Below are 26,878 nucleotides of genomic sequence, written 5' to 3'. Positions count from 1 at the left end.
TTAAGTCCAACCCATGTCTAACTAAATACAATATTTTATTAAACTTAATCTTGTGTTACAAAATATTTTTCTTTTTTAATTTTGAGAGTGAAAATTTCCCACTTTTATCAATATTTTATTTTCATTAATTTTTAGGCCCATTTCACATATTTTCTCTAATTAATTAAAAATTATTTCTTTCCATAATATATGTTTGAAAAGACTGAAAACAAAAAATAATTAATAGTTGTTAAGTTATTTTAGTAAATGATACAATTATTAATTCAAGTAGTTAATAAATATAAATGTTAAAATTAGTCATTTTTATACAATATTTTTATAAATTTTAATTTTCTATTACTGAAGTATATTTTAAATTATTTTAATTTTATTTTTTAATTAATGTTAAACTCTTATAATATGTTATTTATTAAAATATTTTAAATTATATTTTTTTACATTCAATTTATATATAATATACATAATGCCTATTATTATTAATCTTATACTAAATGTTACAATATCTCTATTTAAATTTTAAATAAGTAAAAATAACATATTTTAAATATAAATAACATATTTAAAATAATGTGAAAATAATAATACATAATTAAATAAAAAAATTATAAATAATAGAATAATTATACTGTGTACACGTGTTAATATACTAAAATATAATCCCAAAATATCAAATAAAAATATAAATATTGTAATAGTTAAGATAAATCAAATAGTATGAAAGTTTTTAAATTTATTTTTTATCATTTTCAATGTTTAATCTATGAAAATTCTATGTAAATAAGTAAAATAGTGAGGTCATTTTTTTATGAATGGAGGAAAAAATATAATAACATCATGTTGTAGATAAAAAAAAAAGAGTAAAAAGGAAATGTAATTAAGAATTCGATACAACTTAAATAATGTGGATTTAGAAAATGTAATTAGGATTGTCACTTTAAAAAAATGTAGGATAGATGAAATGTTTGAACTTCCTTGATATGATTAAACATTTTTCTTTTATAAATATTATAATATTATTTTTTTATAAATATAAATTGGTTAGGTTTGATTAAGTTGAGTTGCACAAAGTTGTATGAAATCTATGTTAAAGGATGAAATATAGAAAGTTAGGTTAATCTAAAAATGTCAACCTAATAACCTAAAATCTTAACAAATTAAATTAAATGAGATCAAATTTATTAAGAGAAAAGAAGATCTTGTTATAGGTGTGAAATGTGTGAGAGTGAATTTGAATTTTTTTTTATTGAGGAGGAGAAAAAAACACATATGAAGTAATGCATGCACTATTTTTTTATTAGAAATGATTTTCTCTTAGTTATTTTTTTTTATTATAAATGATTTTCTCTTAGTTCATTTTTGAATTAGTATCAATATGCAATATGAAATATGAAATAGTTTTTAAATACAATTCCAAAGTTTTTAAATACAACTCTAACTGTAAGAAATAAATAATCATTATCAATAAGAAAAAATAGAAAAAAATTTATTTTAAGTAATAAATATTAGTTTGTTTACTTAATTTATATTTTAATCAAATATTTTATTTATGTATTTATTTTGCTTATCTATTTTTTATTAATTTTATTTCTTAATTTTTTTATTAATTTTATTTCTTACATCTTATTTTCTACCTACCTTGGGACTATAACTGCTAGATAATATTAAGATTAAGATCGCAGTTTTTCTATGGTAAAGCCTGTTGTTATCTTTTATTTAATCATGCACTTTAAGGGATTGGAATCATGCATATTATATTTTTACTTTCAATATCTAAATATTCAATCAATATTTTTTTTTAATAACTTTGAATCCTTAAAATGATAACTACACAATTTTTTATTTTAATTTATAGTATGTAGATGTAAAATTTTATTTTTCATGGAATGGAATGTACATGACAAACTTTAATAATCATGAAATATAGAGGATATCATTGAATTAATTTCACAATTCAAGTATGTTGAATTTAAGACTCAATTAAATATAATCAAAATATAATTATTTTTTATTTCTAATTTATTTTAATTTTAATATTCATTTGTAATTATAACTTAATAACTTCATTCTCATTGTGTGTTGTTATAAATAACTCATCTACCTAAATAGATAGATCATATTTACACTCCCAAAATAATTAAAAATAAATTTAATAAGATGTAACAAAATATACATGATGTAATAAGTCATAAAATATTATAAAATTACTCATAATTATTAAATTATTCATAATTTTTCACAAAGTTATATTACTAAACAATTTTGTTCCTTAATTATGTATATAATCAAATATTCCTAATATATTTAATTTAAATTTCTAACTATTTATAAACTAATATTTTTGTATTATTTTATCTAAACTTTATCATAATAGATGTTTTATATATATATATATATGCATTTATAATATATAAATATCTTATATTATTTATTTAATTTTTTTATTCACTAAATTATAAAATAATAATAATAACAATAATACCAATATAAGAATGTAGTATATTTATTATAGTTATTTTTAACAACAACTTGGTCAAAATATATATATATTATAAAATATTCTAATATTATATCAAATTTATATTTCATAAATTTTATTTAATACATAATTTTAATATCATATAATATTCCAAAATAACACTATTATATATATATATATATATTATAAAATATTCTAATATTATATCAAATATATATCTCATAAATATCACTTAATACATAATTTTATATCATATAACATTTCATAATTACACTATTATATATATATATATATATATATATATATTATATTATATACATATATATATGTATTTATTATATGTACTATAAAATCTTATAATATTAATACATAATTTTATACATCATCTCATTAAAATAATAGCATATAATATTTTATAATTACACTATTATATATATATTGTATATTTTATAAAATATTTTAATATTATATCAAAATTATATCTCATAAATATTACTTAATACATAATTTTATGTTACACGTCATCTTATTAAAATAATAAAATATTTTAATGTTATATCAAATTTATGTCATGAATATTACTTAAAATATAATTCTACATATCATTTAACTAAAGTAATATCATATAATATTTTTTAATTAGACTATTTTAAATCTCATATCACATGTTGAGATAAATCTATAGTTAATACTTATGCCTTAATTGTATCCTAAAGTAAAATAAAATATATTTTTTCTACTAATTATATACAAGCATATAGCAAAATTAAAATTATTTTTTTAATGAATTTACAAATAATCTTACTAAAAATATATCATCATTAAATTAATTTTAAGGTTGTCTATAAGGTTTGTTAAAATCTAATTTTTTTAAGGTTGTCTATAAATATCATCATTAAATTAATTTTATAAATTTTTTTAAGTTGCTTAGAAATATAGTGTTTCATTTTCTGTTTCTTTAATGTTGCGTTTGGATTCGCTTATGAAGTGACAACGTGGATAGGTGAGTATTAAGATCTCTTGTTTGGATTAATATGATAATCTCATGTTTAGATCAGTATGTTTGAGGCGAGGGTGCAAATGTGGAGAATCTCGTGCAAATATATGTAATTAAATTAATAATGATAGAATCTCATGATTAGTGGATATCTACCTAAGTAGCTTTTAATTGGGAGAAAAAAAGTCTTCATACACTTGTATATATTTGTGTCTCATCTTAATTCCATTACAATAATGAAAAATATTTAAGGTTGCATCCCTGATAATCTTTGCATATGTTAACTTTTGATTTATTTGCTATGTTGTTTCAAAATTTAAATAATTATAATTTATCAGGGATGCAATTTTCTTTTCTCCAACATATGCAAAGATTATCAGGGATGTCCACGTAGGATATGAGTGTTTGTTAATACCCTTAAGATAACTTTGTAACAGTGAATGCATGAAATGAGATTGGTCTAGACCACTGTGAAGAAGAAATCAATGTTACACACTGCACCACAGAGACAATGCTACACATTGCACCATAGAGAGACTGTGAGGAATCTTTTAACTAATTTGAATTTTTTTTCAAAAGCTTCCAGCCCGCTTTCATTCATTCATTAATCTGAATGTTGGTATTGTGAGAAATAGGGATCTTGTCAGAGATGTGCCATGAGTGAGAGTGAACATGAAGTTTTTTTGTTGTGTTGAGGACGATCCAAAGAAGACATACGAATTAATGCATGCACTGTTTTTTTTATCATAATTGATTTTCTCTTAGTTCATTTTGGATTAGAATCAATTTCGGTTGATGTATAATGCTTTGAGAATCGATTATCATCCTTTTGTAAAACAAGGCAGAATCGATTTTGCTCCATCATCATTAAATTATTTTTTGTTAAAATCTAATCTTTTTACAATTGTCTATAAATACCATCATTAAATTAAATTTATAATTTTTTTTAAGTTGTTTAGAAGTATAGTGTTTCGTTTTGTGTTTATTTAATATTGTGTTTGGATTCGCTGATGAAGTGACAGCATGGATAAGCGAGTATTAACATCCTTTGTTTGAATCGACATGTTTGAGCGAAGGTGCAGATGGGGAGAGGGTTAAATGCGTTTTTTTCTTTTCCCTAACATATGCAAAGATTATCGAGGATGTCCACGCAGGTTATGAGTACGTTAATACCTCAAAGATAATTTTTAAACAGTGAATGCATAAAATGAGATTGGTCAGGACCACTGTGAGAAAGGAATCAATTTTACACAATGCACCACAGAGAGACTGTGAGAAATCTTTAGACTGATTTGAATTTTTTTCTTCAAAGGCTTCCAATTCGTGAATAGTGTGCTTTCATTCATTCATAAATCTGAGTGTTGGTACTGTGAGAATAGGGATCTTGTCAGAGATGTGCCAAGAGTGAGAGTGAACTTGATTTTTTTGTTGTGCTAAGGACGAGCCAAAGAAGACATACGAAGTAATGCATGAACTGTTTTTGTATTAGAACTGATTTTTTCTTAGTTCATTTTGGATTACAATCATTTTTGGTTGATGTATAATGCTTTGAGATTCAATTCTCATCCTTTTGTAAAACAAAATATAATCGATTTTGCTCCATCATCATTAAATTATTTTTTTGTTTGAGGCGAAGTTGTAGAAGGGGAGAGGGTTAGATGCGTTTTTTCTTTTTCCTAACATATGCAAAGATTATCAGGATGTTCACGAAGGATATGAGTGTTTTATGTTAATACCCTTAAGATAACTTTGAAACAGTGAATGCATGTAATGAGATTGGTCTGGACCACTCTAAAGAAGGAATCAATGTTACACACTACACCAGAGAGACTATGCTACACACTGCACCATAGAGAGACTGTGAGGAATCTTTTGATTGATTTTAATTTTTTCTTCAAAAGCTTCCCGTCCGTGAATAATGTACTTTCATTCATTCATTAAACTGAGTGTTGGTATTGTGAGAAAAACGGACCTTGTTAGAGGTGTGCCATGAGTGAGAGTGAATTTGAAGTTTTTTGTTGTGTTGAAAACGAGCCAAAGAAGATATACGAAGTAATGCATGCACTATTTTTGTACTAGAAATGATTTTCTCTTAGTTCATTTTGGATTAGAATCAATCTTGGTTGATGTATAATGCTTCTATAATCGATTCTCATCTTTTTGTAAAACAAGGCATACTCGATTTTGCTCATTTTGGATTAGAATCAATTTCGGTTGATGTATAATGCTTTGAGCATCGATTCTCGTCCTTTTGTAAAACAAATCGATTTTGCTCCATCATCATTAACTTTTTTTTAAATCTAATCTTTTTTTACAATTGTCTATAAATACAATCATTAAATTAAATTTATAAGTTTGGAAGTATAGTGTTTCGTTTTGTGTTTATTTAATATTGTGTTTGGATTCACTGATGGAGTGGCAACATCGATAGGCGAGTATTAAGATCCTTTGTTTTGATCGACATGTTTGAGGCAAACATGCAGATGAGGAGAGGGTTAGATGCATTTTTTCTTTTCCCTAAACTATGCAAAGATTATCAAAGAGTTCCACGTAGGATATGAGTGTTTTATGTTAATACCCTTAAGATAACTTTGAAACAGTGAATGCATGAAATGAGATTGGGCTGGACCACTGTGAAGAATGAATCAATGTTACACACTACATCATAAAGACTATGCTACACACTACATCATAAAGACGAGTATTAAGATCCCTTGTTTAGATCAACATGATGATCCCTTGTTTGGATCAACATGTTTGAGGCGAAGTTGCAGAAGGGGAGAGGGTTAGATGCGTTTTTTCTTTTCCCTAACATATGCAAAGATTATCAGGATGTCCACGAAGGATATGAGTGTTTTACGTTAATACCCTTAAGATAACATTGAAACAGTGAATGCATGAAATGAGATTGATCTGGACCACTGTGAAGAAGGAATCAATGTTACAAGCTTCTCCATAGAGACTATGCTACTCACTGCACCATAGAGAGACTGTGAGGAATCTTTTGACTGATTCAAATTTTTTTCTTCAAAAACTTTCAGCCCGTGAATAGTGTGTTTTTATTCATTTATTAATTTGAGTGTTTGTATTGTGAGAAATAAGGATTTGTCAAAGGTGCGCCATGAGTGAGACTGAACTTTAAGTTTTTTGTTGTGTTGAAGACGAGCTAAAGAAGACATACGAAGTAATGCATGCACTGTTTTTGTATTAAAATTGATTTTATCCTTATTCATTTTGGATTCCAATCAATTTTGGTTGATGAATAATGCTTTGAGAATCGATTCTCATCCTTTTGTAAAATAAGGGAGAATCGATTTTGCTCCATCATCATTAAATTATTTTTTGTTAAATTTTTTTAAGTTGTTTAGAAGTATAGTGTTTCGTTTTGTGTTTATTTATTGTTGTGTTTGGATTCGCTGATGGAGTGGCAGCGTGGATAGGCGAGTATTTAGATTCCTTGTTTACATCAGCATGATAATCCCTTGTTTGGATCAACATGTTTGAGGCGAAGGTGCAGAAGGGGAGAGGGTTAGATGAGGTTTTTCTTTTTCCTAACATATGCAAAGATTATCAGGGATGTCCACAAAGGATATGAGTGTTTTACGTTAATACCCTTAAAATAAAATAACTTTGAAACAATGAATGCATAAATTGAGATTGGTTTTGACCATTGTGAAGAAGGAATCAATGTTACACACTACTCAACACAAACTATGCTACACACTCCACCACATAGAGACTTTGATGAATCTTTTGACTGATTTGAATTTTTTCTTCAAATTTAAAAGCTTCAGCACGTGAATAATGTGTTTTTATTCGTTCATTAATCTAAGTGTTGGTATTGTGAGAAATAGGATTCTTATCAGAGATGTGCCATGAGAGAGTGAACTTGATTTTTTTGTTGTGTTGAGGACGAGCTAAAGAAGTCATACGATGTAATGTATGAATTGTTTTTGTATTAGAAGTGATTTTTTCTTAGTTCATTTTGGATTATAATCAATTTTAATTGATGTATAATGCTTTTTGAGAATTGATTTTCATCCTTTTGTAACACAATGCAAAATCGATTTTGCTTCATCATCATTAAATTATTTTTTGTTAATATTTAATATTTTTTAAAGTTGTCTATAAATATTATCATTAAATTAATTTTATACATTTTTTTAAGTTGTTTAGAAGTATAGTGTTTTTCGTTTTGTATTTATTTAATGTTGTATTTGTATTCGTTGATGTAGTGTTTAGCAGTATGGATAAGCGATTATTAAGATTCCTTGTTTGGATCATGAAAAGAGGGTGGTGTAGATGAAGAGGGGATCAACATGTTGGTGTAGTGTAGATGGGGAGAGGGTTAGATTATCAAGGAGTTCAGGAGAGGGTTATCAAGGAGTTCCATAGGATATGAGTTTTTATGTTAATATCTTTAAGATAAATTTGAATAGTGTACTTACATTAATCTGAGTGTTAGTATTGTGAGATGAGAAATAGGGATCTTAAGAAGTTTCATGAGTGAAAAAGTTTTTTTGATGATCCAAAAGACATATGAGATAATATATGCACTTCTTTAGTTATAGAATTGATTTTCTCTTAAGTTCATTTTGAATTAGAAAATGTAAGAATTGATTTTCATGTAAAACAAGACAAAATCGGTGCCCAAAATTTAAATTTAATTTTGCCTTTGCCCAAAAGTTTAAATTTGATTTTGGCTTATATATATGACAAGTGTTTAGATTTGGCTTATATATATGACAAGTGTTTAGATTTGATTTTGGCTTGTATATAAGACAAGAGTATCGATTCTGTAATTATGGCTACTTGTATTTGAGGTGGTGTCTTTCTTGGTTTTGAATGGTTGATGCTTTTCTTCTTCTTCCCAATTATTCATTAATCTTCAGATATAGTTGTTGCTTGGTTAATTTTATATAAATATGTGTGTTTATGAACATTATTTTAAAATTATAAATAAATAAAATAGTGTATATATATGTGCATCTATCTTTATAACATGACCTTTTATAACATGACCTGATAAGTATGATGCATATATATGAATATATGACTACTATTATCTTAGAAAATAAAAGGAAACAAACCAAATAAAATTAATAAAAAAAGATAAAGTAGTGTTGTTTTCTGAGTATCATACATCTATCCCATTAACACCAACATCATTATCACAAGATGCATTTTTCTAAATGCATAATATTTTATTTATGATTTGATTCCATAAGCAAAAACCTTCGCAAATAGTACTTGAGCTACATATATATGAGTTTAAGCATTCAACTACCTATTAGGGCATTAACTACCTATTAGGGCATTGACACCAGGCTAATTTTATCTGATTTAAACTTTCATAGTCATTATTCAGGAGCGGCAAGAGACACATGCGCAACCTGAACCACATCTGCACCCACTTCCAGCTGCTGCAGTTTTGGAACATGAACATGGATTGCATCCACAGTGCTCTCCACACGTGCATGTCACGTGATCACCCCCTCCCGTTGTAGTCCCAGCACTCCTGCACCTGCATTATCACTCATAAATATCTCAGCAGAAGACACTGTTTGATATCAGAAAAATTGTGCATCTACCCAATCTTGGAACTGAAGAGATTCGGGTAGCAGAAAAGCATTGAAAACTCAAGTAGTTTTATTATGAAATTAAGAAAGAGACCTGCAAGAAGAACCACCAGGGCATGGAACTGTGCACCCACACCTGTCATCACAAGCTGCCATCCCTCTAAATGCATCTCCACCTGTGTTACTCATTTTCTCTCACTATCACTCTCAGAATATGTTTTATGCTTTGAGGATGTTACATATGTGCAACCTTTTTATACATGTCCCCAACACACAACACCAAATGTCGTCGTCACATGTTCGTGGCAACATCTTTGCATGCAATTCACCAGCTCAACACGTGTAACATGCAATAGCTGAATCAACTCATGTCCACCGCTAATGTTGTAGAACATGTTGTCTTTGTCATATTCTCCATCCTAAGCTTGGTTTACACGTGTCCTATATATATATATGTGAAACTTTCTTCTTATTATACCTTCATGCTATTTCGAGCACCTTCTACGTATGATGATACTTCTGGAACCACTGATTCCAGATAATCAGTATAAATCTCAAAGTCATCCTTTTTTCTAGCTATCTATCTATACTGAAACCAAGTAATTTACATGTTTGAATTCATACGATATAATCTGATCCAAATGAATTACGTTATTTAGGGAATGTTCTATGGTTACAGAAAGTAATAAATAAATATAAAATTAAATTTCTTATTACATTGATAATTTCAAAATGGTAGGTAATATTAATAATTAATCTGACAGACTAAACATCTTAAAAACTAACTCCAAAAAAATAATTACAAAGTAACCAAGAATCTATTACTATCTGCATGACTTAGAAAATTAATTATTAAATAGGTTCTTAAGAAATCTATTATATTATAATCAAAGATAATCATCTGCGTATTTTATATATCTAAAATTAGTTTTTGACAATCAATTTTTTCATGGGTCAGAATATAACTTCTTTAAATGCCTGATTAGTTAGTTATGTGACATGGATATTTTTGTAAATTAGTAAGCAGAGGAAAAAAGATGTAATTTGGCGTATTGGTTTTTTTCAAATAATCAGTACTCTTTATATATAAATAACAAATGAACTCTGTATTGTCTAGGCCGAAAGGTCAACCGAAAGGTTGTACCAAAAGTTTCGACCGAAAGATTGTACTGAAAGTCTCAACCGAAATGTTAAATATAAAAAGTAAATAAGTAAAATTAAATTAGTGATTATAGCAAAGCCTATAAGATGGGCCCAAATATACAGGTGTGTGTTTTCAAAATGTTAGGTGCAAAAAGAAAAGACCCAAGTAACTCTTAAGCCCAATAAGAGAGCCTTATAAATAGAGGTTCAACTCAAGAGGTAAGTGAGATTCAATTTATCTGATGAACATAAAACTATATCTGACTTTGGCATCGAAGCGCCTTGCAGGTACACACACCCACCTGTGAGGAGAAGAAGCCAAGAGCCCAACTCGAGTAGAAGGCGTGAGAGCCCAACCCGAGAAGAAGCCGAGAGCACCTAGCTGAAGGAGAAGCCGAGAGCACCTAGCTGAAGGAGAAGCCGAGAGCACTTAGCTGAAGGAGAAGCCGAGAGCACCTAACTGAAGGAGAAGCCGAGAGCACCTAGCTGAAGGAGAAGCCGAGAGCACTTAGCCGAAAGAGAAGTCGAGAGCATCTACCTTGAGGAGAAGCCTAAAGCACCCAATGTGAGAAGAGACCAAGAGAGTTCAGCCCAAAGTTCGGAAGATTTGTATAAGAGTTAATCTTGTCAACCTGATTCTAGTGTTCTTAGTCCTTGTAAGAACAAACTTTATTATGAATCTTCTCGACAAAGAATATCTAAATGTAATGAATATAAGTATATAATATATAATATTTTAAAGTATAAATAAGAATAATATTATAAGTATGATCTAATACGTATGTTTTTAGTTAACAAAGAGACATATTATAGCAAATAATTACTAATATGACCACTATAATCCAACATTACTATTATATTCAACAAGAAATCGTAGGCTATGTTGCTTTGGTGGTTAGGATCTGAGATATTGCTCTTGTAGAAGAAAAATCTTAATGTAATCAATCTTTATTTCTGAAATAAAAATAAACATGTGTTCTTCTTGTCATCTATTTAACATGTTCATTTATGGCCAGAAACTAAATCTGACCTAACAAGTTCAAAAGAATAGAGTGGAGTAAAGACATTGGTGTTTAAAAGTGAAAATCTTCTATCAGTTTTTCATGTAGTGTCTATAAGCTGGGTCATCCATGAAAGATAATAATATTCTCAAATATTTTAATTAATTTCAATTAAATATATAAACTAATTATAACTAATGAAAATAATAATATTATTTTTATATATCTAAAACTCTCAGTCAAAACCAATGATATTTTTTTTATATTTTTTCTAATGCATCTCTTAAAAATAAAACTATAACTACGAGTTTTAACACCAAAAATTATTATAAGAAAAAATAATTTTAACGGATATTTGTTTTTACTTTATTAAGGGTTAAAATATTCGTTAAATTATTTATTCAGAGTTGTAGTTACGTCCGTTAAATCATCCTTTGAGTGTTTTTTTTTGGAGATTTTATAAATTCCAGGAAATCCCTTAATTATCATGAGTTTCAAAATTTCCGTTAACTGTCATGGGTGTCAAGATTCCTGTTCATTATCATGAGTTTCAAAATCTTCGTAAAATTTTATGGATTTCAAAACCTCCATAAAATACTATAAGTTTTTAAACCTCCATAAAATGTTTTATGAACTTCCATAAAAAATTTAACTACACAAAATTAATTACTTATTAATTTATTTTTAGTTTATATATTTTTGGGCAAATTAATATAAAATTAAGACAATTGCTCCTGCACCATATCAATTTGGATGTCCATCCAACAAAGTTTTTAAAATTCCATTCTGTCATTGTCTTCTTATTCTTAAAAAAGGTGTAGGGCTGAGGTGAAAAGGAAGTTGGTGTTCATTTGAGGTGCAGAGGAAGTGTTGTTGGTGTGGTAACGGAGGAACCGTTTCACTCTTAATTCTGGCTCACCTTCTACGATGCGTCTCCTTTTCCAATGACTTCGTTTGTTGTCGTCACGGTGCCTCAACGTTGTTTTCGTCGCGGTGTCTATAAGGTTCTGCCGCTGGCTTAGTCATGATGCCTCACTGACCAAAGAAGAATGAAGGGTGCTCAGTGGCTGCTAGGTTCAGTGCACATTTTACTCAAACCCTAATTTTCATTTCATTAAGGATATTTTGATCTTTTTCACTTGTGCATATTGGATGCAATTCGAAATGATGTGGTGTAAGGAAAATCTACCTAAAATTAACGAAGGTTTAATCTTATTGGTTCAAGATAACAGAGTTACAATTAGTAAAAGAAAAATATTGGACCAAGCCCACTTACTCCAAGATATTTTGCCACCCTTTGTAAACCACCTACCAGACCTTTGGGCGTTTTTAGCTGCATCCCAACAAATGTTTTCTTACAAGTCATCATTTTTTTGGAAAAAAGACTTTAAAAATGATTTTCAAATTACTTTTCTCGAAATATTTCCAGAACATACTTTCTGAAACACATTTTATGTTCCGAATTTACTATTCCAAAAATAAATAAAAAATGTGTTCGAGAAAGAATATTTCACAATAGTTTTTCGCCTTTTGAATTTCCTATTCCAGAAACATCCTTTTCTTATAGAATTCATATTTCAGAAACACCTTTTACCTACAGAATCCTTATTCTGTTAAAGATAATTTCAGTATTTAAAAAAATGCAGAGATACATGAAGAAAATTATAGGGATGCAGGAAGAAATACCCAACCTTTTTACCAATTTCGTATTCACTTGAAAACACAGTTATTATAACATGTTATTTATATTTATTCGTATTATTTTAATATAAGATTTTATTATGAAAAGTAACTCACGACCATATGTAATTTTTGGACCATTAAGGTTTTTTTAGTTAATTAAGCTTTGCCCTCTAGTGCAAGGAATTGCTATAAATAGGAACTAATCTCCCATTTTTCCTCACACGTTCTCGAATCTAAGGAAGAAGAGTGAGCTAGGTAAAAAAGTCCTAAGATTATGTTCAAAAATCAACTTAATTAGAAATTCACAATAACAGTTAAAAGTAACCAAAATCTATTTTTTTTTATAAAAAAATTAGACAGATTTAAATTTCATTGTCAATGTATTGTTTTAAATTCAATTTCCTACAGTTGATTTGTTTTTGCAGCAACTATTATATTACTGTTTTAATTTGCTATTATGAATGAATGATACATTGATGGTTCTTATGATATGTTACTTAAATTTGAAAAGTTCATACTTATGAAATTTCATGCATATTTTGAGCGAACTTAGATGGAGTTTAAAGATGGTCAATCTCCAAAAAATGGATGAATTGAGATTATGAATGTACATGCATTGATTATATTGGTTGTTTTTAAATTGGAAAATATTCAAATTTCAATCTTTATGTTGCCAAAATTTCAATTTATGTAAAAGATGATTTTTCTTTAGTTAAGAGTTAGATTTTAACTATGTGTAGAAGACACACTCTTTATAGTAATTTAGGAAAAATAAGTCCTTACATTTTAAATATAAATTTTAAATAACTTAAATTGTGGTTATTAATATGTTTAGAGTTATAATTAACCTTACATTTTAATTTATTTACAATTTTATCATTTGCTTGAATTAATACAGTAAAAATGACGTGTTAGTGTAAGAGCAATAAATCAAGTTACAAAAAAAAAAAACTATATTCTCATTCAGCTAACAAGGACTTTCAGTTTTTTATTAAGTTTGTATGTTTACACATTTGAAGTGCTTAAAAGTAATTATAAAAGTATAAAAGTAATTATACATGTACGTATATTCTAATTATAAAAGTAATTATATTAAAAACTCCTATGGGGTAATTTTACTTTTCCAAAAAAATGTAGTTAAAATTTTATATATACTTTTAGGATTGATTTTTGTTCTTAATTAATTGTTCTTTATATACAAGTCTCCTTGTCCCAATTAAACGCTTTACGTAACATACTATAATTAAACTCTTTACATTTCATACTGTTTTTGTCTTCAAATTTAATATTATGATACTGATTTAGGACTTATATTAACATGTTTAAATATTAAAATCACAAAATTGTGACACCTAGATGGTTGAATTAATAGAATTAAAATTATAAAAGCCTACAATTTGAAGGATTCAATTCACAGAATAAAAACTTGTGGAACTAAATTCATACAAATGTGATACTTGAAATCAGTAAAAATACGTCCATAAAATAATACTAGAAAAAATAAAATTATGATCAACTTTTTTATCCGTCACATTATCATTTAATGATAGAAGTATCATGAACAAAACGAAAAAAGTTTACAAGAAACTAGGTCTCGTCAAATCAATAAACGAGGGATTAAAATCATAATTACCACTTTTTTGTATTCTGGGTATTACTGTCTTCAACTGAACCCCAAACGAACAGGCATGTAATTTCCTTCCTGATTATTTCAGAACAAATGGTTATTTACTGTTGATCGTGTTATTTAGAAAAAAAAATTCATGTTATTAAAACGGGAAAAAACTGACTTCTGATCATTTTTAAAAAGTAGATATGCATAAACCAATTTTTACTTCAAATGCTTTTTTTCATCTAATGCAAACACAAAGGTCCTACCAAACCATCACCCATTCAATTGCATTTCTAATCATTTAATTGTGGAACATATAATTTAACTCAATTATGTCAACTTTCGATAATAAATCCGAAATAAATATCCATCAAATCTCCCTAAGGCACAAACCATACCGCGAAGATCAAACCTAGAAAACGAGGGGCCAAACTACTCTCCATTTTGGATGACATTTAGATTTTGTTGTCAGTAACCACGGATCAATACCAGTATTGGTAGCTGGTTTCTGCATGCCAAAAACAACAGTATATCATCACAAGGACAAAATATTTCTTTTAACTTCTTTATTACATCAACAAGAAAAGGCTTAAATAATTTGGTAATTGATCCATAAGAGATGGAACATACCATAAAAACCATGATGAAATACCTACATTGCTATCAGGAACCAATCTTTGTCAATTTGTTGATCATATTTCCATAAAATTGCGCCTCCTTTCTATTATTCTCTTTCACCTTTTCCCTCAGAGTCTTGTACTCCAATTTGAGATCCCTGGTTCATGCGCAGAGAACAATTAGATTGCAAGGAAAACTAAAAAATAAATTGCTCATATACAAAGTAACTGATCTCAGTAAATCTCAAATAATGCATGAAGGTAAAAAATAGTAGCTTATTTAGAGCATGTACCTGTTGTTAGGGTCAATCTCAAGAGCTTTCTTCAGGTCAAGTTCAGCCAAATCAAAGTCAGTCAGCTGCATATATGCTTGGGCCCTTCTATAGAGGGCTTTCACGTTTGTACTCTCAAGGTCTAACACCTACCAATCCATGCCAAAAGTCATTTTTACGGAAAAGGCTACGTTAGTGATTCCCAAGGAGGGCAGATAGAATAATAGTACCTTGGTAGACAATTTCTCTGCTTCTTTATAGTCTTTTAACTTCAACTTGCAAGCAGCATTGTTCAGATTGCAGGCAACCTTCAAGGTCTTCGCCAGCTTTTTCTCCTCCTCGCCAAAGGAAGAATCATATTCTATGTGTTTCACAGCCTACACTTAAGTTTTCAGTACCATCAAAAGGTGTATCAACATATAGAAGGTGAAGAAATGTATATAATCCATCTTAGATTACCTTTTCATATCTTTTGGATGCTCTTACATATTTACCAGCTTTAAACAACACATTTCCTTCTTCTTTCTTCTTACCGGCAGCTTCAAGTTTCTCTTCGGTATTCAGATCCCAGGACTCTTTCTCCTGTAGAGAAAAACCAGATATAGATTACTAGCGATAAAACTGTTTAAATATATAATCCAATGTACGAAAATGAACAAGTGTGCAAATGTAAAAAGGAGTGCCAACAAATCATAAAATTCTGACTTCCAGATCACTACTCTTATTTCATAGCGAGCAAAACAACTCAATTTTGTAAAATAACATACACTCAATGTCATAAAGAAGTTAAAAGAAATACTTTGATAACTGCTCTGATCTACCTAGCTGAACTGGTTCTTATTTGAGGTCATAGAGCATGCAATGAACCATTGTACAACACAACTAGACTTGGAAGATGGTTCAGTTATGGACGATTTTTAACGGACGAATAGAAATATGTGAAGGTACAGAAATGAGCTCCCAATGCTCAAATTGGATAGGGAAAACGGTTGAATTGAACTCAAAAGGCAGGCAGGTACAGAAAAAAAAGGCAATTAGAATGTTCTGGTTTTGGGTAAAACACTAAGACGTAGAGTTATCAAGCTTTCTATCCAGTCTTGACCAGTTCTTTATTACATTGCAGTTAAGGCTGTCAAGTTGCTTTTTCATTATAAATCAGAATTTCTTTTTATCAAAATTAAAACATTAATGAAATCAAAGGTCAGTAGTACCAATTCAACACTGCTATTAACTTACTTTCTCAAATGACACTAGCTCAACTTCAAAATACACAGTCGAGTTAGAAGGAACCACTGCCAAGTCCTGCTGAGACTCTGATGAACCAAAAGCATACTCAGGTTCAATGGTCAACAATGCAACCTCGCCCTTCTTCATAGTCAATACAGCTCTATCAAGTCCATCAACAACTTGTTCTGTTACACACATCAAAAATCACTTTACTGACCAAAAAAATATAATATATAGTGGATGAAGAGGACTGAGAACACTAGCAGATTTCAAGTTACCCTCATCGGTTTTGAATTCAAACAGCTTCTCTTCTCCATCGTGGCCCTTACTCAAAAAGGCAGTACCATCTTGAAGCTTACCAATTAGTTTCACTGAGACAGAAAATGACAAAGATATAGTCAGAAATGATGTATTAAATGCATAAATAAATAAATATAGCAATAGGCAATAGACAACAGTCATTATTCAAAATAATAAGTATTACCCTTCACGCTGGCCCCCTCGTTTGGACGCTCATATCCTTCCCCTTCCTTGACAATCTTCTTTATGACCTTCTTATCATCAGTTACTTCCGAAACAGTTTTCCATGAAACTAATTCAAGAGTAATCTCCAATGATGCATTTGGTGGAACAGCACCTTCCTCACCTTGTGCTGGCTTCCCCTTCTCACCAAATCCATCTATGATCCGACAAAGAAATGAAAAAAACTTCAAATTAGGAAAAAGACACAAAATATCACGAAGAATGTCAGTCATAGCTAATCACCAAAATATTCAGTAGAGCTTAGATAACTTACATTGTGGCTTAACTGTCAAAACCACTTTCTCTCCCTTCTTCATGGTTTTAACAGCCTTTGACAATGCAGGACAATAATGACCTATCAAGTATAAACATTAACTTCAGATACTCAGTAAAACAAAACAATAATCTGATAAGAAAGTTTGAATGCACTGACCCTCTCTGACTGTGAACTCCACTCCATCAGACTTTCCTACCAGTTTTCCATCTTCCAGATGAGCTTCATACTTAACTGCATTACCAACAAGCACAACAATTAGTTAACACTAAAGTAATTAACACAGGCATCACATAAACTCAATTAAATTAGACATATATACCCAATACTTCATCAGGATCCTTAGGGTTCTCCCATTTCTCTCCCTCGGTAAGTATCTTTTTAAATATACCACCATCCTTGCATATGTCCTTTACACTAGTCCATGAAAGAAGCTCAACGTCAAATTGGAGTGTAGCATTAGGAGGTATCGTTGGAGGGGAACCAGATTCACCATATGCTAGCTCAGGAGGGATGGTAAAAATGGCATTTTCACCTTTCTTCATTGTTTTAATACCTTCATCCCATCCTTTAATTACCTGCCCTGCAGTTCCAACAAAGATGTCACTTAGATATATTTGACATGTGTCTAAGATTACTTTCAAGCCATTTTCCCTCAAGGGTTAAGCATACCATTTATTTCTATTCAAACATTGATGACACTAATACCAAACAGAAGAAAATTTGAGTTGAGGTTGCAATGGAAGTTGACATTATACCCAAACAAGATTTAGGAAAGCTTGAGACACACCACAAAGAAGGCCTACCAAATACTAATCAATATATGACAACTATTCATTCATATGCTTTCCACTCTTCAAACTCTACAAAGACAAATTATCAACCACAGATATCACATACTTGTTTGCTACAAGTATAGATCTAAAAGTGTAACACGCTAAAATATCAGTATAACTCTAGCAATCAATGTATTTTTAATTTCTATTCTAAAACGTAACACAACGGCTGCTAACAATACAGAGTACACCCAAGCCTACCATAACAGAACAAAAATATTATTAGACACAGTTTCACATGATTTGGAATTGCACAACTCATCAAAATGATGATGTATGACATAACAAGGAAAGGCCAGAAGATAACTACGGACCTATTTGGTTTGAGAGCACATTTTCTATTTTTAGTTCCTATTTTGAAAAAATTACAAAAATACCACATAGTTTTAACTTAATTTCCTACTCTCAAAGCATCGTACAAGAAATGATGAAAACAAAATCCAGCATTTTCCTTACGCATCTCCGAAAAGTGGAAATAAAGCAAAAGCAAGGTAACACCTTCTTTAATTATTTGTCGAAACAGGAGAAAAAACATAGACATAGTTATCTCAATCCAAACGGACCTAAATTAATCAGTCAGTTATAGCAACAACTGACACCAGAAGCGCAAACCAGTTCAACATAACACAAAAGCCCGCTTCCTTTAAAATTAAAATCCAACATAGAACAAAAAGTAAAAAAATGATTAAACGAGTAAAAAATGTACTAATCATGCACAATCGCACGCACGAGAGCTCCACTAACATTTTCCAACATTAAGCAAGCAAATAAAAAACACACTGAATTCACGATAACGGTAGCGAGATCGCATACCTTGACCGAGCGTGAAGCTGAAGGGAGAATCCCTGTCACGGCTCGAATCGAACTTCGTTCCGTCGAGCAAAGTCCCAGTGTAATGAACTGCAAATTAAAGAAATGAGAAAAAATAACGGAAAGGTGAATACGACAGAGCAATTGATGTGGTTAGGCCTACCTTTAACTTCGTCGCCGACTTCGGGGGTTTCCCAGCCTTGACCTTCCTTAAGGAGCTTCTTCTTCAGGCCGTTGGATCCGATCTCCCTCTCCTCTCCGACCTTGACTTCGCCGAGATCCATTTCCTCGCCGCCGGGAATGTTGAAATCTTCTTCCATCGCTTTCTCTGACGCCGGGGAAAGGAAGAAGAGAGTGAGGTTTTAGTCTTGCTAGTGAACAGAGGTTCTAGAGAGTTCTATAGGGAATGAGAACGCTTGCATTGGTTCTTACACATGAAAAGCGTGCTGATGCGCGATGGGATCAACGGTCAGGATTTCTTCAAGGAGAATTCTTTTATTTAAAAATATAATATAATGTAGGTTTCTTATTAATTTTGTTTTGACAAGTAGTAGAACGATATCCATGCAGGTCTAGTGAGTAATTCTTTGGCCGGCCTTTGGATGCTGGGAAACAATTGGAACACAGAAGACAAATAAGAAAGAAAGTGAGGTGATACAGAGAGAACTTCTTTGTTTGAAATGAAAAAAAGGGAAAAAAATTAAAAATTTAAATAATGATGTGTATGATAGAAAAGAAGGGGAAGTGAAATTTGATGTAAATTGTTTTTTTATCAATTTTAAAAAATATAATATTAGATTAATTTTTTTATGTGATAACTAGAAAGGTAATAGATTATTTTTTTGACAGTTAGGTGAAAATTTATATTTAAAGATTTTGTTTAAAAGCTTTTCATAATTTTGATGAAAATAAAAGGCATTAAATTTAGTCATTCAATAAATTTAATAGTGTATTTCAGAAATATTATTTAAGCTTGTATGATTATATATATATATATATATATTAAAAAATAAACTATTGCAATAGACGTATTTTGAAAAGCTAGATACATTTCAAAGCAACACTAAACACATGTATATTTTAATATTACAAAATAGTTAATCAAGGTAGAATGAGTATAGAAGAAATGTTATATACTTATGTAACACTAGATGATCGTGTGAGGCTTTTAAAAGCTACAACATTCGCCATATAGAAGATATTTTCTAAATAGTCAATTCTGTCATTTTTTTATGTAAATTTTGACATTCGTAACATTATTGACTCCTTTCAACGTAGTTAGTATAACATAATAATTGCTTAAAAAACGTTTGTTCTTTACCCATACAAAATATGCTTTAGAACATAAGTATGAACATAAAGTTTCACAATCTCTAATAAAGCACTATCTGCAAAAGCATAAGCACTTGGTCTTAGTGGAATTTTTTAACTCCTAAAAAATGTAAGTCTTCAATTTCTTTATTAACTTCTTAATTCGTAGTAAAAAAATATCTTCTAAATAATATAGAAAATAGTGTTTTATTTGTAAATTCTTATGTTGTGAAGTTATCTCTTATTATAAGGAGTATTCAAATTTTATATTCATTTGTTTCTATGTGAACCTAGTATAAACAACTTTATTAAAGAGAATTTGTTTACTTTGTTTTGATAAACCTTGTGCATTCGTGCGTAATCTCAAGAGTAGGTTAGTGAATAGTTGGTAATGAATTTATGTACTTACTATAAGTTAGAAGTGTTAGTAAGAATACTTGCAACTAGTTGATTGGTTAGTGGAATCATTTGTTGTTAGCATTGGTTGTAACCCAGGTTAATGTTAGAATATATGGCCTTAAACGAGAGGGGGAGTGAATTATTTAAGAGAGGTTTTTGAAATCTTTTTAAAGTTTAACAAAATTCTTTGTATGAATCCTGAACAGAAATCAGGTTAGCCAAGAACAACAGCAATAAAACAGCAAAGCAGCAGAAAAACAATCGGTTGTTTATACCAGTAAAAGTAAAAACAGAATTTAAATGAGTTTAAGGGTAAGAGAAAGATACACCAACAGTTTATACTTGTTCACTCTTAAACCAAGAGCTACATCTAATCCCCAAAAAACAACTGGATAATCCACTAAGTAATCAAACCAGATTACAACACACAATCCACCAAAGCAGTGACCTTGAACCCTTCAAGAAACACACTCACTTTGGCAATTCACACACCAAGAGTATTGATCTTGACCACCTCAGGAGCACACTACACTCCTTGGCAACACAACACCAGAAATACAGAAGGTTGATAAGAGATTACACTTGTTTACAAAATAATCTGAAATCAATAAAAATGCAATCCTATTCCACTCTCTTAGAAAACCCAAAGCTTTGATGTGAATGTTCAAATCTTGAATCAACTCTTTCACAACTGAAAAACTCAAATCTGTTTCTCTCTTCTTTTTTTGAAAACATAAAAAAATTATTTATATTTTCCAAAGATTGGTCAAAGCATTTAATGAAGGAGCGTATTCAGTTGGAAATCATTTAAAGCACATTCAACCACCAAAACAGAATTCTGTTAGGATTTTCAAAGAAACAATCGGTTGAAACCACGAAACAACCGATTGTTTGGTTTGGCAGTTAAGTCAACCAAACTTAAACAGTTTTCAACATTTTCAAAAACTTCTAAGAGTAAAACAACCGGTTGATTCGACAAAACAACAAGTTGTTTTTCACTTAATTTGAAAAACACTTTATTTCAAAAAAGATTTAAAACACATTAGCTTTAGATTCAACAAAGGAGTGGATTACAAATAATACTACCCAGATCCCTCCCAAAACACAGCAGCAACGCAGCCTTGCATCAAGCACATAGGATTTGGATTCTTCAAAGCACAATTTGAATTCTTCAAAGCACTTGATCACTCTTGATCAACAATCTCCCCCTATTTGATGAATACAAATCCCTGGTTGCTTGTGTTGGTCTTTATTTGAATCTGAAGCAGCACCTGCAAAGCAAAACCTATGCAAATCAGAGCATCTTTAACAGCAGGTTAGAATAGCACATCAACTGGTTTTCTGCATAAACCTTAGAGCAGAAAAACCAACCAAAAAACTAAGATAAAAATAGCAACAATAACAACAGAATTTAAACAACATTGAAACAGATCAGAGTTTTGGCAACACAAAACCAAATATTCTCCCCCTATTTGTCTTCACAAATAGACTTTAGGAAGAGATAAAACAAAATAATTCAGAATAAGGAAATATAAAGATAGAAAACAATAAAGCCTTGACAGACAAGCTTAACAGTCGGTTGTTTCAACAGATCAACCGATTGTTTTTCTTCAGTCTTCCTTTCCATATTGCAACTCAAAGATTTGATTATGAACGACTTCAATTTGTTCATCAAGCATTTAAAACCTTGTATCCATGCTTTGGAATCTATTATCAAAGTTCTGAAAGTTTGAAACACAAAGACCATGAAGATTCCTTTGATTTTTCGCAAAGTCATCTAGCCTATTCACCAGGTAACTTTCAAAGGAAGTCATTAAAGGAGTCCCATCTCCTTGATGTCCAACACTTGTCCCAGCACCAAAATTAGTTGCAGGTTGTTCTGCATCTTGAACATTCATATCAACACCATCTTGATCTTCTTCATCATTTTTAGCTTGTGCAACACTTGAGGAACCACCATGTTCACCATCCTTACTTACCCATCTTCCATTGATCTTGGTAAAACCCATCTTGCTTAGTGAACCATTGTTCACTTCAAGTGTTGATTTCACCAACTCAGATGTTTCATCCTCAAGATTCACTTCAAAATAGAGTAAGAACTTAGAAATCAATACAGCATAAGGATAATGGTAATCACTTAACCTAATAGATTTTTGCATGTGCTCCTTGATGATACGAATTCAATTGATCTTGACTTTGTTCATGATGAGCTCTTCTTCAATTAAAACAGAATGGTTGCTTCCTCTAGGTGTTAAAATCCATGTAACAATGAGAGCTAACAACCTTTTATTTAACTTCAAACCTCCAACAGAACAAGTCCTTATTTGAGTTTGAGGATTCTTCAAACAGCTTCTATAGTACTGAACTTTGTTGAAGTTTTCCACCACACCAATGTTTCCTTTATTGATTCTCAGCCCAACATATTTCAAACTAATTACAGCAGCCCATATATCATGGGTAATCTCCATATCTACACCCTTAACATGAGAAACAATATTATTACCTTCAAACTTAAAATTTGTGTTAGAAACCCCGAATTAGATCCGGATATATGTTCCCCTTCATCTCCAAGAACATCTTCAACAATTGTTCTTTGAGAAGCCTCCTCACATTGTCCAACTTTTGGCTTTTCAACCAATCAAAGGAGACAATTTTTGGGTTGTTTATCACTTTTCTACTTGTTTCAAAGCGATACTTCTCAATCAATTCATTATCTCCTGAAAACCAGCCCTCAAGACGTCCTCCTGATCTCACAACCCTGGTTTTAATCCTCTTTGATGTAGGTGGAGTGGAATCCATGAAAACAGAATGAGAAAAAGGCACACACACAAGGAGAAAAAGAGATGAAGCAAAAGATGAGCAAATGGGTTGTTTTTGTAAAGGAAAACAACTGCAACAAATTTTATAGCAAAACAAAATCCCTCTTTGATCTTTTGGTGGTAGTGGGTTTCAGTCTTCAAGGTAGAAACAGATCCAAGCCTTGCACAGAAAACGTCAGTCCAAAGCAGAAAAACACATGGTCATCACATGTGACTTTGACTAGTCATAAAGGCATTTGAATTTCCAAGATATGGAATATATTCCTTTTTATGACAAGATGTAACTTCCTTCAGAACCATATCAGACTTTAAAGAAAACTTTATTGACTCAAAATCCCTTTAAGATTGAAATCTTTCTTTGTTGGATTCTTTGTTGCGATTTCTCTTCAAGAATTTGCTGAACTTTTTGGACAGCAAGCTTAGATTTTCTTCCTCGCTTTCATCACTTGAATATTTCTTCTTCTTGTGCTTGGCAGCTTTCAAGGCAATGTTCCTTACATGCTTGTCCTCACTTTCTTGAACATTGAGTCTATTCATCTCCAACTCATGTTCTCTAAGCTTACCAAACAAGGAAGCCGTAATCAAGGATGTTAAGTCCTTTGATTCAGAGATTATCGTTACCTTAGGTTGCCAAGATCTATCAAGACACTTGAGAATCTTGATGTTTAGCTCCTTTTTATTAAAGGTTTTTCCAAGGTTCATTAGATGGTTGATGATGTGAGTGAATCTCTTTTGTACTTCAGTAATTGATTCTCCTTTGGGCATTTTAAACATCTCATACTCTTGTATTAGAGTATGTTTCCTAGCTCTCTTCACATCATTTGTTCCTTCATGGGTGACTTCTAGAGTATCCCACATTTCCTTAGCCGATGCACATTGTGAGATCATGAAAAATTCATCCGAATTCAAAGTAGAGGTTTTGATATTCTTGACAATGCAATCAAACTTGGCCTTTTTATTTTAAGCATTAGTCCATTGGGACCAAGGTTTTTCAATAGAAGATCCATCCTTTTCAAATTTAGGAATAAAAGGGTCATTTTCAATTGCATCCCAAATTCCTTTATCAAGAGATTTAACAAAGATTTTCATTCTAACTTTCCAAAATTGATAATTCAAACCACAGAACAGAGGTGGCCTGTTAATTGAGGCACCCTCCCCAAAAGGTAGTTTTTCAGCCATAGAAAAAAGATTTTAGGATCAAACTTGAATATTTTTCAAGTACCAAGCTCTTGATGTCAATTGTTAGAATATATGGCCTTAAACGAGAGGGGGAGTGAATTGTTTAAGAAAGGTTTTTGAAATCTTTTTAAAGTTTAACAAAATTCTTTGTATGAATCCTAAACAGAAATCAGGTTAGCCAAGAACAACAACAATAAAACAACAAAGCATCATAAAAACAATCGATTGTTTCTGCGAAACAATCAGTTGTTTATACCAGTAAAAGTAAAAACAAAATTTAAATGAGTTTAAGGTTAAGAGAAAGATACACCAACAGTTTATACTTATTCACTCTTAAATCAAGAGCTACATCCAATCCCCAGAAAACCACTAGATAATCCACTAAGTAATCAAACCAGATTACAACACATAATCCACCAAAGCAATGACCTTGAACCCTTCAAGAAACACACTCACTTTGGCAATTCACACACCAAGAGTATTGATCTTGACCACCTCAAGAGCACACAACACTCTTTGGCAACACAACACCAGAAATACAGAAGGTTGATAAGAGATTACACTTGTTTATAGAATAATCTAAAATCAATACAAATGCAATCTTATTCCACTCTCTTAGAAAACCCAAAGCTTTGATGTGAATGTTCAAATCTTGAATCAACTCTTTCACAACCGAAAAACCCAAATCTATTTCTCTCTTCTTTCTTTTTTGTTTGAAAATATAAACAAATTATTTATATTTTCCAAAGATTGGTCAAAGCATGTAATGAAGGAGCGTATTAAGTTGGAAATCATTTAAAGCACATTCAACCACCAAAACAGAATTCTGTTAGGATTTTCAAAGAAACAATCGGTTGAAACCACGAAACAACCGATTGTTTGGTTTGGCAGTTAAGTCAACCAAACTTAAACAGTTTTCAACCTTTTCAAAAACTCCTAAAAGTAAAACAACCGGTTGATTCGACAAAACAACAGGTTGTTTTTCACTTAGCTTGAAAAACACTTTATTTCCAAAAGGATTTAAAACACATTAGCTTTAGATTCAACAAAGGAGTGGATTACAAATAAAACTACCTAGATCCCTCCCAAAACACAACAACACACACAGCCTTGCATCAAGCACATAGGATTTGGATTCTTCAAAGCACAATTTGAATTCTTCAAAGCACTTGATCACTCTTGATCAACAGTTAATGGTGAACAAATATAAAAAATTCTCTTTTTATTACATGTTCTTCTACACTCTTGGCCATCATTAAATGCTTTTAAAATTGTTTGTAAACGTCTTTATATAACCAATTTTTTAAAGAAAAAATAGGAAAGATCCATGCAATTCATTTATCAAGTCATCAAGTCTAGGATGGTGTATATATTTGATAGATGTTTATTGATGACATGACAATTTATGCACGTATGCCAACTACAATCCTTTTTAGGGACAATAATAAATAGTACAACACATTGGCTCATGTTATTTTGCATCCATCTCTTTTCCATCAAATCCCTCAAATTGCTTTTGGATCTATTTAGACTCTTATAAATTAGTTCCATAAGTTGACCTTTTTAGGCAAAAAAAGGAACAAGGGTAAAATCAATTTGATGTTCGATCCCCTTAGATGTGGTAACCCCTTGATTGATGTTGGAAATCATCCCCAATTTTTTTCTAAGATAATTTCAAGCTTTTAGAACTAATAAGATAATTTGAAGATAACAGGAAAATATTTTAAATTTAATTTATTGGGATAAGCTAAATAAATCTCTTTTCATGCAAGCATTACCTTCTTCACCTCTTTATATGAGATAAATAAGTTTATTTTTATTTTTCTTTTCATTTGGTGTTTACTTTTCTCCTTTTCTTTCTTGCTTTATTTAATTTTCATTTTATTTTGGTCCTTGTTGACTTCTTTAGGTGAAAGAGGTTTCAATGTAACCTCGTGCCCTTGGTTCTTAAAAAATTCGTTGGATAGGCCATCATGCATAACTATTTTATCACAGTGTCATCGTCTTCCAAGTAAAATATAAGTGACTTCCATTGGTTAAACATCACACTATTTATACTTTCCAATTGAAAAGTACAAGAATATTTTTATCCTCACTTAACAATTGCAACTTATATTGTTT

At 30.5% G+C, this 26,878-nt stretch overlaps 2 protein-coding genes across 5 annotated transcripts; both read right to left on the bottom strand.

Annotated features, from left to right (window-relative positions):
* Window positions 1–8,641: 8,641 nt before the first annotated feature.
* Window positions 8,642–9,295, bottom strand: LOC137827056 (metallothionein-like protein 4A). The gene is made up of 2 exons (XM_068633264.2): window positions 9,147–9,295; window positions 8,642–8,997 (listed from the first exon to the last, which is right to left on the bottom strand). Exons 1-2 carry the CDS (start codon window positions 9,239–9,241, stop codon window positions 8,838–8,840), a joined length of 255 nt encoding a protein of 84 aa, XP_068489365.1. The 5' UTR covers window positions 9,242–9,295; the 3' UTR covers window positions 8,642–8,837.
* Window positions 9,296–14,342: 5,047 nt separating this feature from the next.
* Window positions 14,343–19,674, bottom strand: LOC137827297 (peptidyl-prolyl cis-trans isomerase FKBP62). 4 transcript variants are annotated; one of them, XR_011083703.2, is made up of 14 exons: window positions 19,213–19,656; window positions 19,053–19,139; window positions 17,726–17,986; window positions 17,563–17,637; window positions 17,404–17,484; window positions 17,092–17,286; window positions 16,886–16,978; window positions 16,617–16,792; window positions 15,840–15,962; window positions 15,611–15,757; window positions 15,402–15,529; window positions 15,122–15,266; window positions 14,890–14,999; window positions 14,343–14,581 (listed from the first exon to the last, which is right to left on the bottom strand). XR_011083703.2 is itself a non-coding variant. In XM_068633586.2 (13 exons), exons 1-12 carry the CDS (start codon window positions 19,367–19,369, stop codon window positions 15,155–15,157), a joined length of 1,635 nt encoding a protein of 544 aa, XP_068489687.2. In that variant the 5' UTR covers window positions 19,370–19,674; the 3' UTR covers window positions 14,752–14,999; window positions 15,148–15,154. The 4 variants fall into 4 exon arrangements, 2 of the variants coding, with proteins under 2 accessions (XP_068489687.2, XP_068489688.2); XR_011083702.2 differs by having other exon boundaries at window positions 15,148–15,266; XM_068633586.2 differs by lacking the exon at window positions 14,343–14,581 and having other exon boundaries at window positions 14,752–14,999; window positions 15,148–15,266; window positions 19,213–19,674.
* Window positions 19,675–26,878: the final 7,204 nt, after the last annotated feature.

The sequence above is a fragment of the Phaseolus vulgaris genome, chromosome 8 (genome assembly GCF_051622355.1).
Source record: "Phaseolus vulgaris cultivar YP4 chromosome 8, ASM5162235v1, whole genome shotgun sequence".
NCBI lineage: Eukaryota > Viridiplantae > Streptophyta > Magnoliopsida > Fabales > Fabaceae > Phaseolus > Phaseolus vulgaris.
Note: the sequence above shows the minus strand (reverse complement) of the source record. Positions and strands in the feature narration are given on the sequence as shown.